This window comes from Crassostrea angulata, chromosome 4 (genome assembly GCF_025612915.1).
Source record: "Crassostrea angulata isolate pt1a10 chromosome 4, ASM2561291v2, whole genome shotgun sequence".
Lineage (NCBI taxonomy): Eukaryota > Metazoa > Mollusca > Bivalvia > Ostreida > Ostreidae > Magallana > Magallana angulata.
Window position 1 is genome coordinate 41356603 of NC_069114.1, and position 19715 is coordinate 41376317.

The window sequence follows — 19715 nt, forward strand, 5'->3', positions numbered from 1 at the left end:
TTTTTTCATAACAAACGTATCCTTTTTTCACATCATGTTTAATTTGTTTATAAGCACATGCAATTGAAGTTGGTATATGTTAGTCATTGATCTTCATTATCAAAATATAAAAATCATTTTTAAGCCATATTTGGATAATTCAAATCTTCCGCGTTTTTCTTTATGTGTAAATTGTCAAAATACATATTGAGCATATGAGAAAAGAAAAAAATCTAATCGAAAACTGTTTATCAAGTTAGCTGAGAATGCATTGGGTTCTTTTTAATATATTCAATTGAGCTAAATAAGGTTAATTGAATATATAAAAGTATCAATTATTTCAACCAAACCCTAAACAATTTTTTTTCAAAGTGCGTTAATATCGTTATCAACGTTATCAACGCACTTTGAAAAAAAATCAAAGTGCGTTGACTTGGTCCCAAAATTGACGCACTTTGAAAATGTTTTACAAAGTGCATTGTAACATCGGTTCTCTTGAACAGCGCTGCATGGTGCCAACAGAGTTGTCCCGATTCTTGTGAGATGCTCTACTCATCCGTCTGGGGCGACTCTTTTGCAAATACTTGTAGTCTAGCTAGAGTGAACACTGACACCCTATCATAGTCATTCTATATCTTCCAAAAAGGTCTCTTCTACAAGTAATCTCTCATCTAAGGCGCGCCAAATTCACAAAAAAATGAGTATGAAATGAACGATAGCTTTAGTTAACGACCACAATCTATAGCATTTATTCATTCTGTCTGAGACTGTTGTGGTTACACTGTATATTGATATAATTATACTCTATAAATACTAATACTGATTCCAAATAATTGGCATTCTGGTAGAAAATACATTTATCTTCAGCTGTATAGTATGAAAAACACATAAACTAACGAATTGAAATCATAGTTTATCTGATAAAGGCATGGGAAACTGTAACTTTCGAGGTTTATGAAGGACACAGAATCTTATATTTCAAGATAATTTAGCACATTTGTGAATTTGGCGCGCCATACTTACTTACGCTTTTTACAGAGATCGAAATGATAACGCTTAAAAGGGAGTATTAGTCTTTTAAATAAAATGATATTCAAACTACCATACACGTGTACTGGTGCGCACTTATCACTTTCGTGTATCAGTCTGAGAGTAGGTGGTTAACGTTATACTGTACTGGAAAGCAATTATTTTGATTAAGTAATGGGAATCAAAAGTATTTATAGCGTATAATATTAATCTACTATAGATATTATACCCCATAAATAGGCTTACTATTGATTCCGCTTACTTAATCCAAATCATTGGCATTTTAGTAGAATATACCTATACCTGTATATCATGTAGACTGTATATACAATACATAAACTGACATCATCTTAAATAAATCATGTTTATATGTGGTGTCTTAATGGCATCCTTTATTGTGATTGCAATCTTAACATACTAGGAAAGTTGATACCATTTTCTAATTGTTTACCTTCGTTTTTGCAACTAACGACCTAAATATTTTTTTAAGAAGATAAGATCATGGGATACTCACGCATTGGAAACTGACAAATTACACGTTGTTATATCTCCAAAGCGGTTCAATGAATATTCCGGAACAGAACAGTTTTTAATCTAACTTTTATAGCTCATTCTTAGAACACGTAAACTTCCGGGTTTCAGACAACATACATGTTGATTATCGCTGCAGCCGGTGATTGTTAGGAAACTTGGATTAATAAAGAGAAAGTCTTTCCATTTATTATGAGTAGTTCATTTATAATACTAGGTGAGTTTTTTGATCTGTATCTTTCACTCGTCTATAAATCTTTTGATCTGAAATCACGATTCACGTGTTGAACATGCAAGTTGAACGCAAATTCTGTCATACAGGCTGTCATATGTTAAAAATTTAAAGTTTTACTGTAAACCACGGTCTCCTGACGTTATATATATTTCTTACAATAATAAATAGTATATTTTTTACGAAAAGAAAAATATATACAGTCATTTATTGGTAATTTAACTCAACCGAGTTGCTCTCTTTTTTTCACAGGGACATCTATACTGGCTGTACTCTTAGCGGGATACTTTGCACAGAAGTATCTTCCCCCTCCCAAGCCCAAGATAGTTGGCATTGATCTAGGTTATATTAGTGTTATATTTCTTGACCTTGTTGTTGAAATGATTATAAACATGATAAAAGCATTGCAGAAATGAACAACTTCAGTTTCTCAATGCAATTTACATACATATGATAATTCAACCTTTCAAATTGACATTTATATAAAAAAAAAATATGCACACGTCATATTAGAAATTGCTTGTCATATACCTTTATTTAAAAATATTCAAAAATCTTTCTGATATTTAAATGGAGTCAACTTAACAGGATTTTCTTAAGGTTATTAAGAAAGTATGAACTTAACAGGATCTTCTAATGATTGTAGGAACTACGTTCTCTTGTGTTGGAGTTTATCATGCAGTGAGTGGAGCTGTTGACATTCTAGAAGCACAGGATGGACACCAGTGTATTCCCAGTGTAGTAGCTGTCAGGTCAGAAATGACATCATGATGTCTTGAATTCTAATTCTGTTAGGTACTGTACAAGAGGTAGTGAAATGTTAATGGACATATACAATATGTACCCTCTAAGATCAACACTATGGAGATTGTTCACCGCTAATAGTTGTTAAATAAGCCATGATAGAAAACTGTATTTACAGAATTTTGACAGGTAATGGATCATGTTCAATTAAGTATGCTGTATACATGTCTTGAACTTTAAAGATAAAGTCGAAACCTTTACATGTGATTTCAGTGAGGAGGGTTTTCTGGTTGGATACAAAGCTGTTGCTCAGTCTGAGCATAATCCCAAGAACACTATATATGATGCCAAGAGATTCATTGGCAAGAAGTACACAGCAGAGGAACTGACACAGGCTCAGAAGAGATACCCATTCAAGGCAAGTATCAATAATTCAATACTGGAAGCAAAAGAATCCACTGCAAGATGTCAGTTTGTTTGTTCAAAAGTATACAGAGTAATTTTATAGCCTATTAAATGGTAAACACAGAGAGAGAGAAAGAGAGAGAGAGAGAGAGAGAGAGAGATTCACTTAGAGTTTTATGTTGTTCTGAACTTGTTCTTCTCCAAAGCAATGACAAAAATAATTTTTAAAGTCTTGATTGCTTTGTTTTTAGCTTGAGGCAGATGAGTATGGAATGGTGCGATATGTATTTAATGTCAACAAGACAGAGTTGAGAATGAGTCCTGAAGAGATTGGATCAGTCATCGTAAAGTTCCTGAAGAATGTGGCAGAGAGAAATCTTACAGCTCCAGTCACTAAGTGTGTCATGTCTGTGCCAGCAGAGTTTGATGAAATGCAAAGAAACTACACCAAAAAAGCAGGCAGTATTGCTGGTATGAATATTTAAAAGATACTACGGTACTAGTATTTTTTTTTCAATATGTCAAAGTTATTGTATCATGTTAACCAATGAATATTTACATTTTTCAAAAGTCCATGTTTGTTAAAATGTATATATGTACTTTCATGTTGTTTTAATACTTTATCAATCAAATGTTCCTTTAAAAAGTTTATTTGCATTATTTAGCAAAATATATCTCATTAAGTCTGTAGTCATGCAAAAATTTTGTAATCTTATTATCTCATCTGAATGTAATGATGGTACTGTAGGACTAGAGGTCTGGCGTGTCATCAATGAGCCAACAGCAGCGGCCTTGGCATATGGTCTCCATACCAAGCCCGAGCTGAAGACGGTACTAGTGGTGGATCTTGGGGGAGGGACGCTGGATGTGTCGCTACTCCGTGTACAGGGGGGAATGTTCCTTACTCAGGGGATGGCAGGTGAGAATTACTGAACTGATTAAAAATGTGTAGCACATTGACCTGAAAAATATTGTAGAACAGAGGTGGGATGATAAGCAGAATTCCATTGGATTTGGTTCACGGTAATATAAAATGTAATATACAATGAATAATGGTCTGATCATTTTCATTTTTTTTTTTAAAATTAATAACAATTGTACTTTGAGAAACCTATTATTTAAAAAAAAAAATTGCTTATTATGATCATGTATAGACTAGATTTCTCTACATGTACTTGGTTTTTTATACTGATACACTCATTAGTTTTGTGTATATAAACAATTGTTTTTCCAAAATTTTAATAAATATGTTTAGATTTTCTTTTTCTTTTCAACACTATTTATATGTATTTTTTGTTCTGTTTGCTTTTCAGGAAACAATAGACTTGGTGGTCAAGACTTTAATCTTAGATTATACAACTACGTGAAAGATTTACTAGAAACCAAATTCAACTTACAAATTACTGACAAAGAAGATTTGCAAGCCTTACGATTAGCTGTTGAACAAGTCAAAATCAATGTGACCCACCATGACAGTTCTACATTAAAACTCTTCCTTCACTCATTAGGTAAACATTCACATATAAAAGAAACCATCACAAGAGCCAAATTTGAAGAATTAAACAAAGACTTGTTTGTGAAAGTGTTAGACCCAATAAGGACAGTGTTAGAGGCAACTCATCTAGAGAAGGAGGATATAGATGAAATAGTGCTAGTGGGGGGATCAACCAGAATTCCAATGATAAGGAACTTGATTCGGGAGTTTTTTGGGAAAGAGCTGAACACGCACGTTGACCCTGAGTTGGCTGTAGCCATGGGCGTGTCCATACAGGCGGGGATCATCGGGGGAATGTGGCCCCTCAAAGTCAGTGCTGTGGAGCTCCCGAACAGAGTAGTCAAGATCCAAGTCCAATGATTATAGAAAGTAGGTTAGAAAACAGGTGCTCCTTAGTATCATCCTATGTTTGGTGAAAATATCTTTGATTTTCTACATTGTTTATCATGTAACAGTGAAATCAGAAACTTTTACTATCTAATGAACAGAAAACTATTTTTGCAGTTGGAAACTGATACAATGACGGTGATTTTATGATGGTGAAATTAAACTTGTTTAAGTTTCCTTTTCTAGAAACACAAGCAACAAATTGATTTTTTAGTACCTGTTACAAAGAAAAAGTATCATATATATTCCTCAAGTCTATATAAAAAATGGTAGAAAGATGAACATACTTTGGTTTAATAACCTGCAGTGTTGTGAATTCAAACAACTCTTTTTTGCTGCTTACAATATCTTGTTTTATGAAACACCTTCTGTGCAATGTAATGTGTAATGTATTTATATTAAAATTAATTGCTTTATGCCTGTAAATTGGTGGTTTTTCAATTGGTTTCTGGTCTCCTGAGGTAGCAAGTCTTGCATTTGTACTACCCGATCTGCTATACATGTATACACCGTGAATCAAGATTTGTGTGTACAAAGTCATTTATACATTTTGACATACTGGTAGTTTGGCATCATGATAAAAATATTGATCTAGTCAAATTGTCTTGAGTTATTGTTGGCTCAGGTTCAGCAACATGTCAGTTGTAAACGAAACACTGTCTTGTATGCTTAATACCAATTGTGTTGTATCCTCACTAGATTCTTTCAGTTTACATAGTTTTTGTAAACTATTTTAACAGTTGAATTTAATAAAATGATTTATTCATAAGACAATGTTAAAAATGTTCTATGTACATTTATTTTTCAAATTATTTGGGTTTGGTGCAAGATTCTTTGATGAACATTATTGATACAAACTGATATCTACATTATTAATGATATTGATTTTTAATCACACATCTCATTTTTATAAATAATTCTTCTCTTTATAGAATATTTTGTTCATGCTTTTGTCATTATCCCAATACTGAGCCTCCAACAAATTGAAATTGTAGATTTTTTAAAAAGATATTGTTTACAACATTTATACATATGTATAAAATAATTATACTTTAAAAGTGTTTGTTTATCTTGAAATCAGATGCTTATTTATTTAATTTATAAATCTTGGTTGAAGATTATATTTTTTGTGTTAAACACAGGGATGTATTGTCTGATTAAGACCATGACAACAACAATTTGTTGCTTTGTTTTCACTATAGGTATGATTGCTTGTGATTTCTATGTTTTCATTGGTACAACTTACCTTTTAAAGTTCTGTACATCCTAATCAACAGTTTAATGTTTCATGTATTTCTTTGTTGATACAGATTCATTTGTTTTCTACCATGTTTTATCATAACTTTCAAAGTTTTATCATTCCATTCACAATTACTGTTTTGATTTTATGGTTTTTTTCTTAAAAAATATATGTATGTTCAAGCATGAGATCAGAAGTATAAACTTATATTTTTTTTTATTTCTTATAAGTAAGTAAGTAAGTAAATCATTTATTATAGTGACATGTGCATTTTGCATGTTACAATAATACAGTGAAACAATAATACAAGATAATAGCACCCGGCCCATCGGACCTATATGTCACTGGTTATATAAATTACATATTTAAAAGTCAACGTGAAAATTTTGATTGTCTTAGTTTTAGAGCATTAATAATAAATTGAGAGCATTGCCGGGGATAAGTACATACTAAAGTTCTGAATAATTCAAATTCTTCATAATTTGTTGAGCCAGTGGTATTTCTAATAAGTAAATTTCGTAAATCATTATATAATGTACATTTTAGGATGAAGTGAATTTCATTTCAATTTTATAATACAAATCAGATTTTAAAGTAATCACCAAGCTTCAAATCACTGTTTTTATATCGATATTATGATTATAGATCTTTTGTTTGATTTAAGATTCAGATTACTGGTATAAACTGTGGGGGAAAAAGCCCATAAATAATTTATATTTTATACCAGTCACAGTATTTTCATACTTCATATATTGCTCAATCATTATTTAGTTTCCAAAAAATTAAAATTTAATGAATATGAAAAAGGAATATAACCAAACAACTATATATAATTAAATAAGGGTCTAAATTAGTTACTTTGGATGAACACTACAACTTGGTTTTTACTAGGTACATGTGCAAATGTATAGTTTAATATTTATGATTTCAATTTGATTTGATTATAGAAATATGGTATCATAAAGGTAACATTTTCCCTTATTTTTTGCATATTGATGCAGAAAATTTAAACAGTTTTCTCTCAGGACCAGGATTTGAACATTTTATAACTTTATCAATAACGTTTTTACCTACGAAACATTATATACTGACAAAAAATTGAGCTAGTTCAAGATTACTTTCAATGTTTTTCATTGGATAATCATTTTCAAAAAAAGGTTAATTGCATTTAATAAATTGCACCTACTCTGGCGCCATGTACTGCCAGTAAGTGCAAAAAGATCAAAAATGTATGTATTGTCAACTCTCCTTCAAGATAACATAGCAATTTTATCATTAAGGATACATAAAAACTTTGAAGAAATATAGATTTATTTTTATGTGTTGTTTAAAACATAGTTTGGAACTATGAATAAATTTTGCATCCGTTAATCATAAACATGTATTGATTGGATTCTTTGAGGAAGAAAAACACAGTTCTGACATGGACTTAAGTGTTTTATTTATTATAAATAAATTTTACCTTATTGTTGTTTTATTTTTGTTGAATAAAACCTCCTGATGCACATGATTGTTATTTTCTTTAATTGATACACAAAACTGTTTTGATAACGTCGTCTTGGCTTACAAAGTGTTATCATCAAATGAAGGATGAAGAGCAATATAAAGTCAATGGCACATGTTTATTATCAAAAAGTACTTTGTTGAGATCGAATTGATTCATTCTGGTTAAATATAACACTGCATGGCCACACATGTTCTTTGGCTTGTGATTGCTGTAACAATTGGTAATTAAACTAATACATGTATAAAGAAAAAACATAGACCTGCTGTGGCCCATGGACCTTGTTGTTTATTTTGAATTGGTTTTAAGTCTTAAACACCACCCCCTTCCCCCCAAAAAATCAGCGACAACAACAAAAATCTAGCATTACCTTTATGTATGTCAACTATTTTTATTATGTCCATTTTAAGCCCCGGAAAGGCCTAAATCACCCACGTTATATGTAATATACAAACGTACATATGTTCTCTCTCTCTCTCTCTCTCTCTCTCTCTCTCTCTCTCTCTCTCTCTCATGTTTGTATCCACGTTGTATTGACGTCATAAGCTTGATGGTAATTGATACTTACATATGTTAAACAATGGATAACTTGTTAGCAAAGGATGTTTGACAATGTAATCACTATCAGATAAAAATGTGGTTTAGTAAGATCATAACTGTCAGCACCAGTCATTCTAAAAACCCAGAGAGGAACTAGACCTATCAAAACCTACTGACATGACATAGAAAATCTGTATATTTGACCTGAAAAATTTAAACCTTATTGAACTAATCTGTGACAGATCTCGACTTTACTTTCACATAAAAACTTATTTGAGTTTTATTGATTCACCGACTAAGTAGTTGTTATCATGGAAACATTATTTTTAAAAGTGCCTTTTTAATATTAAATTTCATTTAAATTTTATGTTAAATAACTTTTTAAAATATGTACCGAAGAACGGTAAACCCCCCCCCCACCCTAATTTCAGTAAGGCAGCCAACTTTCTCAGAATAGTTAATGATCTGGCTAATTATTAACTGATCTATAAATATTAATTAATTAAAACACCTTTGTGATTGTTTTTAGAATATATAGTATTGAATACAACGTAAATACAACATTAATTATTCATGTATCAAAAGCTGTTAAACATTCTTGCAAATCCATCTCCTGTTTAATTTGGATACGTCCAAAGCAAACAAAAAGACTGAAAGGAAGTAGATCTCTCTCTTTAAACCAAAAAAAGAAGAAAAAAGAAAGAAAGAAATGGGACCCCAAGAGAATACTTTATAGTGGAAGGTTGAGAGGTATTTTTCACAGAGTGTTAACTTCATCTATCTTATCCTTTTATGTTCTTTTTCTTTTCTAGATATTGATGATCTTAAATGTACATTATAAAATGTAAGCTAAATGTACACGAAACACGACTATTTAACGTCACATAAGATTGAAATTATATTATAAGTTTTAAAGTTAACAATATTTAATTTTAAAAAAGTATCTTCTTTGGGTCGCATATAAGTGTTTACTTGTCAATCAAATAAACTTTCAAACAAATGCCACAAAGTTTCAGTAACAAGGTATGACATTGCTCTTCTAGCATCCTTTAAAAATAATGATTGATAAGAATGTCAACATTCATTCATATTTTTGAGAGGGAGCGATTCATAATGTTTGTGTCTTTTTACAAATCACTACCGTCTTCCTTGTCGCTGTCATGTTTCTCTTTCCAAGAGTACAACACTCTAATCCTTAAGGAGGTCAATGGTTTTCAATTTCAACCAATGGTCGTGATTTAAACACTTTCAACTTGGGTGGGTAATATATGTCACTTACAAAATACAAGAAAATTGACGAAAGAAAGGTTTTGATTCTGATTTTCCAAAAAATGCAACCTGAATATGATCAATATCGCATGCAAAAATTTTACATTCAAAAATATTATATTATATTCAGTGCCATTCTAGTATGTAAAATAAATAAAACCCAGAAAGATAGTTACAATGGTCTAAAATGTTCATTGTTCGTTAAAAAAAACGAATATGTTTTTTCATTACCCTCTTAAAATACTTCTTTATAGCAAGATTTGGTAGATTGTACACCAAATGACGCTTTGTTATAGGTAATATTGGATAAAGATATGAAAGCAACTGAACATCTATTTCAGAACTGTCCCGCGGTGGCATATCATAACATGATACGTTAGGATAAAGACAGTTTTATTTGGTATGAGAAAAAATACTGATTATCTACCTTAGCACCTAAGTTATGGTTTCTAATTTCATAGATGTTTCATATGTCACATGTAATGGCAGTGAATGAAAAGAAATAATAAGATTGAAGACTCTTTTTTGATATCAAACGTTATGCTTATACAATATATATACGTAGCTACTAGAACACAGGCATGTACCTATATGTTCCAACAGAAACAGAAATTGATATATAATTATCAGGAAAAAAATATTTGCTTTTATTTTAAAGATAGATATATATCAATTTAATATTTTTGCTACATTTTTTAGCTCGTAATTGCATTTTAGTAAATAAAAGTTTTCATTAATCAAAATAAAACACTTCCTGTATTTTATGAATTTGCAAATTCTTTCAATCAAGTTGCGTTGTTGAAAACTGCGTATAATATCAACGAATCGTAATGAAATTAATTGATAAACTGAGGAGAAATTCAAAACAAAACACATGTTTTTGAATCATTAACATAAAAAACTGGGACTGTTTTCAGTCATGAACAATTGTACGAATACCACAGAAACATCGCATTTCAGTATAAATAAGACAAAATGTGCATTATTTGCTACAGAAACCAGAAGATCACCAACGAAGCGAAGCACAGCAACCAAAGGTTAGATAGAATTTTTTTTTGATATAATACAATCCTCTTTGATTTCAGAGGTATTTCGCTAAAATAAATCAGAAAAAATGAAACGCTTAATTTTTCCATAAAAAGGGATTATTTCAAAAGATACTCTTTGACAGCAAAAGCTATTTTTGTGATTTGTATTCTCTGTATACTCTTTAACGACATTAATTTGAATCTGATTCAGTTTATGTACTTTTAAAGTTTTACTTACAGTTTTTGAAAATCTTGCTAAAATATTAGTTATATAACCGCTTTTTAAGATATTCAATTTATAATGAAGGGACATTGAACAATTTTGATTTTTTGAAACCAGTTAAATATGTATTGCTAGATAAAAATGAAAGTGTAATGAACCAAATTCACACGACTGACAACATATAAGAAGCCGGTCATTTTGCACCTTAAAATATTTCAAAGAGTTATCTCCCCATGCTGAAAAAAAGAAAAAATTTTAATTTTGTCAAAATATCTGCGGTAAATGATTAGTTTTATTTCATAATTTAATTAAGAGAAAGTTTATGCATGTATTAACCAAAAGGGTTTTACAATTTTAAGTTACTTTTTATAATATCTTATTAAAACACGTTGCCCATAGACTTTAATGCAAAATTCAAGGTGTAATTAGTTGAACCATAATTAATATTTTGAAAATACCTTTGGTGGAGTATTTTTATTTGATAAGACCTTCAAAATGATTATCGGACCATTCATTCATTAGGTACAAAATATGGTCGTTATACATTGAATACCTTAAAAAATAATACAAAGTCCTTTTGCACCAATCTTTTTTTTACGTTTTTAGTTCCAGTTAACAATGTTGGGACTCATAATTCTTGGAATCACGTGTGGTCTTGCCACAGCAACTTATCCTAGCTATGGATATTCAAACCAACTTGGATATGGTTCTGGCTATCCTCGCTACGGTGGACTCGGTTCCTTGGGTGGTGGTTTAGGACTTGGCGGGCTTGGTTCCTTGGGAGGTTTGGGACTTAATAGTGGTCTTGGCTCCTTGGGAGGTTTAGGCACTGGACTCGGTTCCCTCGGTGGTTTTGGAAGTGGCGGCCTTGGCCTAAATGGGCCTGGCTCACTTGGAGGACTAGGTGGAGTGACCGGTTATACTCCAAGCTATGGTCTTGGAAACAGTATCGGATATCCGTCTTATGGTGGATTAGGAAACACTGGATACTCTCCCTACCCTACCTACAATACTGGATTTGGAGGTTTGGGTGGATTAGGAAGTTTGGGAGGATTGGGATCTAACCTTGGTGGATTAGGTGGACTGAATGGAGGGTTCGGAGGATTGGGTGGATTAACCGGAGGATTGGGTGGATTAAATGGAGGATTAGGTGGACTCAGTGGAGGATTAGGTGGACTCAATGGAGGATTAGGTGGACTTAATGGAGGGTTCGGAGGATTGGGTGGATTAACCGGGGGATTAGGTGGATTAACCGGAGGATTGGGTGGATTAAATGGAGGATTAGGTGGACTCAATGGAGGATTTGGTGGATTGGGTGGACTCAATGGAGGTCTTATCGGCGGAGGTTTAGGATATCCTACCGGTGGTTACAGTAAGTAGGAACGCTTCTATAAAAATATTATAATGCTTCTATTTTTGACACAGTTCATTGTTTATTCTTATTTACTTTTATATTCTTGAATTTTTATATCTTTAAACCTATTCATTAACCAATATTTTTTTTTCGTTTCATTTCAGAGAAGAAAGTGTATTAAAGAATGAATGTAAATGGAATTGGTTTCTGTCTAACAGGATAACAACATATGCAGAACATAATGTTTCATGATGATGTTTTTTTTATATTTATTATTGAATAAATGTTCATTTCATTGCAACTTAAACAAGCGCTTTTTTCTATTAGCACGAAAATGTTCTACGCTTACTCCGGGCAGATAAATATTGTTCCTTTTAATAAAAATGATTCCAACAGTGCTATGATTCACTTTCAAATAAATAGGTCAATGAACTACTTTTCATGTGTGTAAAAATATCTCACCCACAATAACTTGTTTCTGTGGTAAGATTTCACCCTGAAGTATAAGTATTTCTCAAGGTGTCTAACTACAAACTACGTGAAGTTCACCCTTTTGTAAACTGTTATTATTGAGTACCTGCTATTACTAGTGCCTGTGAATAATCCTTGAAAATGGCACACCCTTACAAGGTTGTCCTTACTTTGAAATCATTGCAAATAATAAGACGTTTTGAAGAGTTGAAAACAGTGAAAAATTGGTTGTTTTACTAAGTATTTGAAATCTTTTTAAATCATCAGCATACACGTAACTTGAAACCTAAATTTTTTCCGCATTTCCTTTAATAATAATGATAATAATGTTTAAAATCTACCTTTCTTCGTGCAATAATACAAAAAGCTGTATAATACGAGCGCTAAATCACTTAAGTACATAACCGTATTTTAGAATTTAATATGATGTCAAAATTCCGAAGGTTGATGTACTATTCAGAGATGTTCAGCTGTTCAGTGTAATTTTTTTCTGCATTCACGCCAGTTATCTGAACTTAGACACGACATTTTATCAATACAAGATATCTTAAAAAAGATTAAAAAGTTTGCAATTTGTTCCATATGATTTATGTCTAAAAATTGAATATTAAATTATGATTTGGTACATTTTTAAATTAGTTTGATCATGCCTCTTCAACTTCCCACAAAACATTTATCATCTACACATAAATCTGTATGCAATTAGAACCTTTAAACTGTAAAAATAGAGATATTAGTCCGTAAAATATTGCACTACCCTTTATTTGCATATATTATGAAGTTTAATCAAACAAGGAGTGTTAAATCCGTCAATATACATTTATCTAAAAAGAAATAACTGCAGTTTAAAATACAAGTTCATATTCTTTTTTTTAATGCAAGAGCAGGTAATTTTATACTGTAACAATCCCCCCCCCCCAAAAAAAAAACACACAAAAAAAACGGCGATACACAACAGAACACTTAACATTATGATGGAATCATTATTTTTCAATTTCTCAAATCAAGGGCATCTATATACATGTATAAAACCAAATAAAAAAACCAAAACAAAACCAACAAGCAAACACAACAAAGACAAGGTACTATGCCTTGTTTAAACGCTATACTTGGTTAACGAAAAGCCACATAGTAAATTCTTTTACAGTTTTGAAAAGTGTAATAATTGTACTTCGAATTTATACACTTTATATTTGCACCTTCCACTACATTTGAGTTGAATGATTTTTTTGAAACCAATATTTGAAGAATAACCGATGAAGCTGTAATGAAAAGAAAAGGTTAATTGAATAACAAAGGAGAAAACTGCGTTTTTTAAAGATAAGGTATGCAAAATCAACTTAGAATAATTGATTGATAAAATATTCACTGATCACTGATATTTTTTTACTTTCTGATTAAAGAGGATTATCATACGCAGCATTTGTAAGTTTGAACATTATAGAATTAGTATTTATTGTGAAAGGGTTTTTTCTTAATTTTTATCTTTCTGAAGCAATTATAAAAAAAACGAACAAAAAGCATATAAAAATGTGAACCGTGTAAATGTTGAGACAAGTCTTTAATAAACAATACTAAACAAGGGCATTTCAATTTAATTTTTTAATGATACGAGGTTTCCATAAATTAATGTCATTTTGGAGTTAACAATGATTATTTTTACATCAAAACTGTACAGGTAATGAGATTTGTCATTTAGGTAGGATTTAATGCCTCCAAAGTAATGGAACAACTTTCGATAAAGAAATCTGCGTACCTTATTAACTAAAGGAATTTTGTGAAATAATTTGTATGACATTGTATGTCCAGGTAAAATCCTTAAATTTACATTAAAGATAAAACTATCAGAATATTTCTTTTCAATATTTTATGTGCATAAAGAAATTATTTTCAAGAGATTGCTTTATAGCCATAGTTGCTAAAACATTACGGCCGCGATATTTTGAACCCCTTCTGATTTTCATTTGTTATTGCAAAGGGAGTTCAAATAATATAGCCGTGAAATATTGACCCATCCCATGACAAATATCACGGCTTTCGAACATTACATAATTAGATGTACTTTTAATTATAAAGAAACTAACGTGCTGGACTAACAAGCAACAAAATAATAGATGGATAGAAATACGGATATAAAACATTACTACATAATCTTTAATAGCTTTGGAACAATTAGAATTTAAGATATGAAAAAAAACAAAACAAAATGAATACAAAAAAGACTTCTCGGGCTTTTCCGAAAAGAATTTTGAGGTACAGATGGAAAGCCACAAATAAATTTTGCTATGAATTTGGAAATAGAATTGACGTCATCAAACTATGCATCAGTAATCGAAATAATTCTTTGTGCTGGAATATTAATCTTTTGCACGTTTAAAGATAAAGTTCTTTATCAAAGTTATTTAAAAAACAATTAACTCTGGTATTTCAGAAAAAAGATTTGATAAATACTGGTTCTCTCGCAAGATTGGATAGTTTGCACTGATTCCAAAAGTTACAGATGTAGAAGGGACGTTTTTATAATAACAGAGAACCATACTTTTTTGGGTCACCTGAGTCACTCAGCCGATCACAAAAACTAAATGCATGGCTATGATGTCCACCAAGTCTTCTACCTAAATTGTGAAATTCATGGTCTTTGAGACAGGGGTTCAGGCCATTGTGAGGGGTCAATATGGCCACATAGTGAAAATGTATTGCTGTAATAATATTTTCTTCAGAAACTGTTCTATCACAGTCGTTGGGGGTAAAGTCATGACTCGGTATTATGCTCTTAATAACATAATGTTAAATTGTAAAATTCACTGTCCAGGCAATGGGGCGGAATTCAAGCTTTTTATTAACGGAGGTGTCTGATAAATAAAGCCATTTTTGAATATGTATTTTGACTAAAAGTAATTGCTGTGTGTCATCCATTAACAATTTTACTTCATCTTGAAAACCACTTGGTATATGTCTACTAGGCAATATTGAATTATTGTTCTGTTTTAATATCCTGTCCATTGTATTCTTGTAGAAATACCCTGTATTCATTTTCTGTGCATTATTAATGAAATTCTAAATACTATAAATAAGAATGACTATCAAAGCATGCAGGTCTCTTATTACCAAAAGTTTACAATATTTGCCTCCACAAGCTAAGGTATAGATAATCCGAGATTCCGCCGACTCTTGACCCCCTCCCCGTCATTTTCATAGTACTTGAAAATAATCGATGAATTCGATGCAATGTATTCAGAAGTATTGTTTTTCAAGGAAACGTTATATATCAAATTTAAATATTTTTTGAAGTCGTATGTATTCCTACGCAAGAGTTCAGTAAACCTGATTTCGCGCCGTTTCTACAGCGATAGCGTTTGGAATTAAGGGCAGACTATCCAATCTAAAAAATAGAACCAATAAATATTAACTGCGTAGACTAAACATGCTTGGATACACTTTTCCAGAAAGATTTCGATTAATGACACATAATGCATCGTAGAGTTTGATGGTGTTAATTCCATCTTTAAATATTACACAACATTACTTATTTATACGAGATTTTCTCTGTATAGCTCGACATTCTTGTCGCGATTCGAAAAAAAATGTGCGTATTCAAATACAGCTAAGAGATTTCTTGCCATGCGAAATTATATATCGTTGACTTTAAAATAAGTAATAAGATCAACTCTCGTCAGTACTTTAGTACTTTGATTAAGTGTGAAGGAACCAGCTCATTGAACCCCGCCGTTGGAATATGTACGACTATTTTAATTATTTGTACCATATAAATTTGACTACTTCCAGGGAAACAATGTTTCTGATTACATTACATAATGTTTACCATTTATTTTCAACATGCTTATAGCGGAATGGTTTATTATTCCTGATCTGTGCTTTTGTGCCAGAGTAAGGGCAAGGAAGAGTTGATTAAGGTTGTCTGATTCTAAACAATGCACGATAATTTTTATTATGTCATATGCATTGACAATAAGTGTAAAAACATAAATTTATTACATTGTGTAAATACAATTTAATATATGTCTAGAAACTTACAGCTAGAAACGGAACTTGTACCTTTGGATGGTGCTTTATACTGTAAATGCTAGCTATTAAGGTTGATAATGATCCCAACATAGTTAATGATAACCTGTCATCTTATGTTTTGACTTTACTTCTATTTTACATTCTTGATTGTATCCAATAGTTAATGCAGTGGTATTTGTATAAAATTAGCAACATGTTTTTAGTATGGTCAGCTATCGGTTTCTGTTTTTTTACCATTAAAATAAAAACTTCCCGTTTGGTTATTTCAGTTTATGACTTTGCAAATTGTAATTGAATAGGATTACAATCAAGTTGCATTGTTTAAAAAATGTCTATGAATTATCATTTTATTAATTGATAAACAAGAGAAATTAAATAGAAAACACATGTTTTTGAGTCATAAACATAAAAACTGGGACTGTTTTCAGTCATCAATGATTGTCAAAATACCACAGAAACACAGCGCTTTAGTATAAATAAGGGACCAAGTAAATTTTCGCCACAGAAATCGGTTCACCAACTCAACGAAGCACCATAACCAAAGGTAAGATAGAAAGGATTGTTTGATATAACTGTGTTTTTTTTTTAACTTCAAGTGCATTTCGGTAAAGAAATCACAAAAAATGAATTGCCGAATTCTCAATTAGGAAGGAATATTTCATTAAAAACTCTTTGCGACAAAACCGGTCTTTATGTTTTGTATACAAGGTATACTCTTTAACTAAATAGATTTAAATCTAATTTAGTTCATGTTTCTTTAAAGTTTTCTTAAAGAGACAGTACAGCTGAAAACACGTGTGATAACTTCAGATTTACCTATTGTTTCGTTAGGAAATAAGAAATAACGTTGATTGTAACAGTTGAAATAGAAAAAAATCTCTTTCAAGTACCTATTTAATGTAATTATTAGCTTCCAGAAATTTAAGAGTCGTACAAACCGGAATAATTCTATATCGTTTATTTGTACCACGTGGAATTTGATTGACAGTAATTGACACGTGCCCGACTTCGATCATCAAGGTAAAAAGGACTCTCTAAACAGAACACATTATCACTTTCTCGATAATCTATTAACGGTTTACCAATTTCGGTTCATTTTAAAATGAACAGACATAAATGTGTCAAAAACCCCTACTTACAAAAAAGAATTTAGGTTGCAGTCAACTCCTAAGCACGCAAAATACATGCTTACAAAGTAATAATTGTGGTTATTTAAAAAACTTTAAAAAATAATTACCTGGGAGAAGTAGAAAAGACATGTTTTGTTAACAAACATGTACAGGAGAATCTTTGCGAGCCCTGCATGTGTTTTGTTTACAGTAAATATGCATGCGTAATAGTAAAGAAGGCTGACCCCTAACAATTTGCAATGTAAATATGTGAGGTTATAAGTAATTATTAATTTTAATGAAATAATTAGATTTATTTCATGGAGAACTTTGTAATTTTTGAAAGTTTATACATTCATGAGTAGCACAAAAATACCGAACTTGATCGGAAAACTTTTTCAAGTCGGATTTTTGATAAGATGCGCCGTGCTGTCTCTTTAAGAAACCATTTATTTTAAAATCTTGCTTTCATTAGGTTAAGTATTTTTAAAAATATTACAAAGTTTTTCTAAATCAAATTAATTTTTTGACGTTTTAGTTCCAGTTAAACAATGTTGGGACTAATAATTCTTGGAATCACCTGTGGCCTTGCCACAGCAACGTATCCTAGCTATGGATATTCTTCCCAACTTGGATATGGTTCTGGCTATCCTCTCTACAGTGGACTCGGTTCCTTGGGTGGTGGTTTAGGAATTGGCAACGGCCTTGGTTCCATTGGAGGTTTGGGACTTAACAGTGGTCTGAGCAGCGGTCTTGGCTCATTCGGAGGTTTAGGCACTGGACTCGGTTCCCTAGGCGGTTTTGGACTTGGCAGTGGACTCGGTTCCTTAGGTGGTTTAGGAAGTGGCGGTTTTGGACTAAATGGGCTGGGCTCACTTGGAGGACTAGGTGGAGTGACCGGTTATACTCCAAGCTATGGTCTTGGAAACAGTATCGGATATCCGTCTTATGGTGGATTAGGATACACTGGCTACTATCCCTACCCTACTTACAATACTGGATTTGGAGGTTTGGGTGGATTAGGAAGTTTGGGAGGATTGGGGTCTAACCTTGGTGGATTAGGTGGACTGAATGGAGGGTTCGGTGGATTGGGTGGATTAACCGGAGGATTGGGAGGATTAACCGGAGGATTGGGTGGATTAACCGGAGGATTGGGTGGATTAAATGGAGGATTAGGTGGAGGATTTGGTGGATTGGGTGGACTCAATGGAGGTCTTATCGGCGGAGGTTTAGGATATCCTACCGGTGGTTATAGTAAGTAGGAATGCTTCTATAAAAGTGATAAAATGCTTCTATTTTTAACACAGTTCATTGTTTATCTTTATATACTTTTTATATCTTTAAACCCATTTATAAAAGTTTTTTTTGTTTCGTTTCAGAGAAGAAAGTCTATTAAAGAATGAACGGAAATGGAATTTGTTTCAGTCTAACAGGATAACAACATATGCAGACCATAATGTTTCATGATGATGTTTTTATAGTTTTGAATAAATGTTCATTTCATTGCAACTTCAACAAGGTTTTTTTTTTTCGCATGCAAATATCTTACCCTGACTCGGGGTCATATAAATTTTGTTCTTTTTAACGAGAGTTATACCAATTGAACACTGGAACCCTATTTTTTGTAGTGCTATGACCACTTTCAAATAAATAGGTCAATGACTTACTTTTCATGTTTGTTAAAATATGTCTTTACTCAAGTTATCTAACCCCGAAGTACCTGGAATTCACCCGTTCATGAACTGTTATTATTGATTGCCTGTTATTACTAGTGCCTGTGAATACCGGTAATCCCTGAAAATGGCACAACATTACCAAGGTTGTCTTTATTTTGAGATTATTACAAATGAGAAAACGATTTGAAGAGTGGAAAACGGTGAAAAATAGATTGTTTTACAAAGTGTTTAAAAATTTATTTAAACATCAAAATACACTTAACTGAAAATCTAAATTTATTCCAAATTGTTCTAACAGCTACATTTTTTTCATTCGATAATACAAAAAGCTGTATAATACGAGCGCTCAATCACTAACACTACTTATCTGTATTTTAGTATTAAATCTTATGAGGTCAATACTCCAAAAGTTGATGTACTACTTAAAGTGGTTCATTGTAATTTATCATAATTATTATTATTTTGCTTTCACG

The 19715-nt window shown here is 31.8% G+C and overlaps 3 protein-coding genes across 3 annotated transcripts; all 3 read left to right on the top strand.

The window, feature by feature from the left end:
• The first annotated feature begins 1621 nt into the window (after positions 1 to 1621).
• LOC128181787 (heat shock 70 kDa protein 13-like) lies at positions 1622 to 6265 on the top strand. The gene is made up of 7 exons (XM_052850315.1): positions 1622 to 1756; positions 2024 to 2113; positions 2418 to 2523; positions 2789 to 2933; positions 3172 to 3391; positions 3669 to 3839; positions 4234 to 6265. The coding sequence occupies exons 1-7, from the start codon at positions 1732 to 1734 to the stop codon at positions 4773 to 4775; spliced, it is 1299 nt and encodes a 432-aa protein (XP_052706275.1). The 5' UTR covers positions 1622 to 1731; the 3' UTR covers positions 4776 to 6265.
• Positions 6266 to 10360: 4095 nt separating this feature from the next.
• Positions 10361 to 12286, top strand: LOC128181949 (uncharacterized). Its single transcript, XM_052850533.1, has 3 exons — positions 10361 to 10392; positions 11213 to 11978; positions 12125 to 12286. The coding sequence occupies exons 2-3, from the start codon at positions 11225 to 11227 to the stop codon at positions 12139 to 12141; spliced, it is 771 nt and encodes a 256-aa protein (XP_052706493.1). The 5' UTR covers positions 10361 to 10392; positions 11213 to 11224; the 3' UTR covers positions 12142 to 12286.
• A 4670-nt stretch (positions 12287 to 16956) lies between these two features.
• LOC128181685 (acanthoscurrin-1-like) lies at positions 16957 to 19080 on the top strand. Its single transcript, XM_052850165.1, has 3 exons — positions 16957 to 17001; positions 18105 to 18820; positions 18946 to 19080. Exons 2-3 carry the CDS (start codon positions 18118 to 18120, stop codon positions 18960 to 18962), a joined length of 720 nt encoding a protein of 239 aa, XP_052706125.1. The 5' UTR covers positions 16957 to 17001; positions 18105 to 18117; the 3' UTR covers positions 18963 to 19080.
• The last annotated feature ends 635 nt before the right edge of the window (positions 19081 to 19715 follow it).

Excerpts from the sequence above, each read along its gene's own strand:
- LOC128181949 (XM_052850533.1), top strand. The coding sequence starts at position 11,225 with ATGTTGGGACTCATAATTCTTGGAATCACGTGTGGTCTTGCCACAGCA.
- LOC128181787 (XM_052850315.1), top strand. The coding sequence starts at position 1,732 with ATGAGTAGTTCATTTATAATACTAG. Across the intron at positions 2,524-2,788 it reads CCCAGTGTAGTAGCTGTCAG|TGAGGAGGGTTTTCTGGTTG; the intron begins GTCAGAAATGAC and ends ATGTGATTTCAG. Across the intron at positions 3,392-3,668 it reads AAAAGCAGGCAGTATTGCTG|GACTAGAGGTCTGGCGTGTC; the intron begins GTATGAATATTT and ends ATGGTACTGTAG.
- LOC128181685 (XM_052850165.1), top strand. The coding sequence starts at position 18,118 with ATGTTGGGACTAATAATTCTTGGAATCACCTGTGGCCTTGCCACAGCA.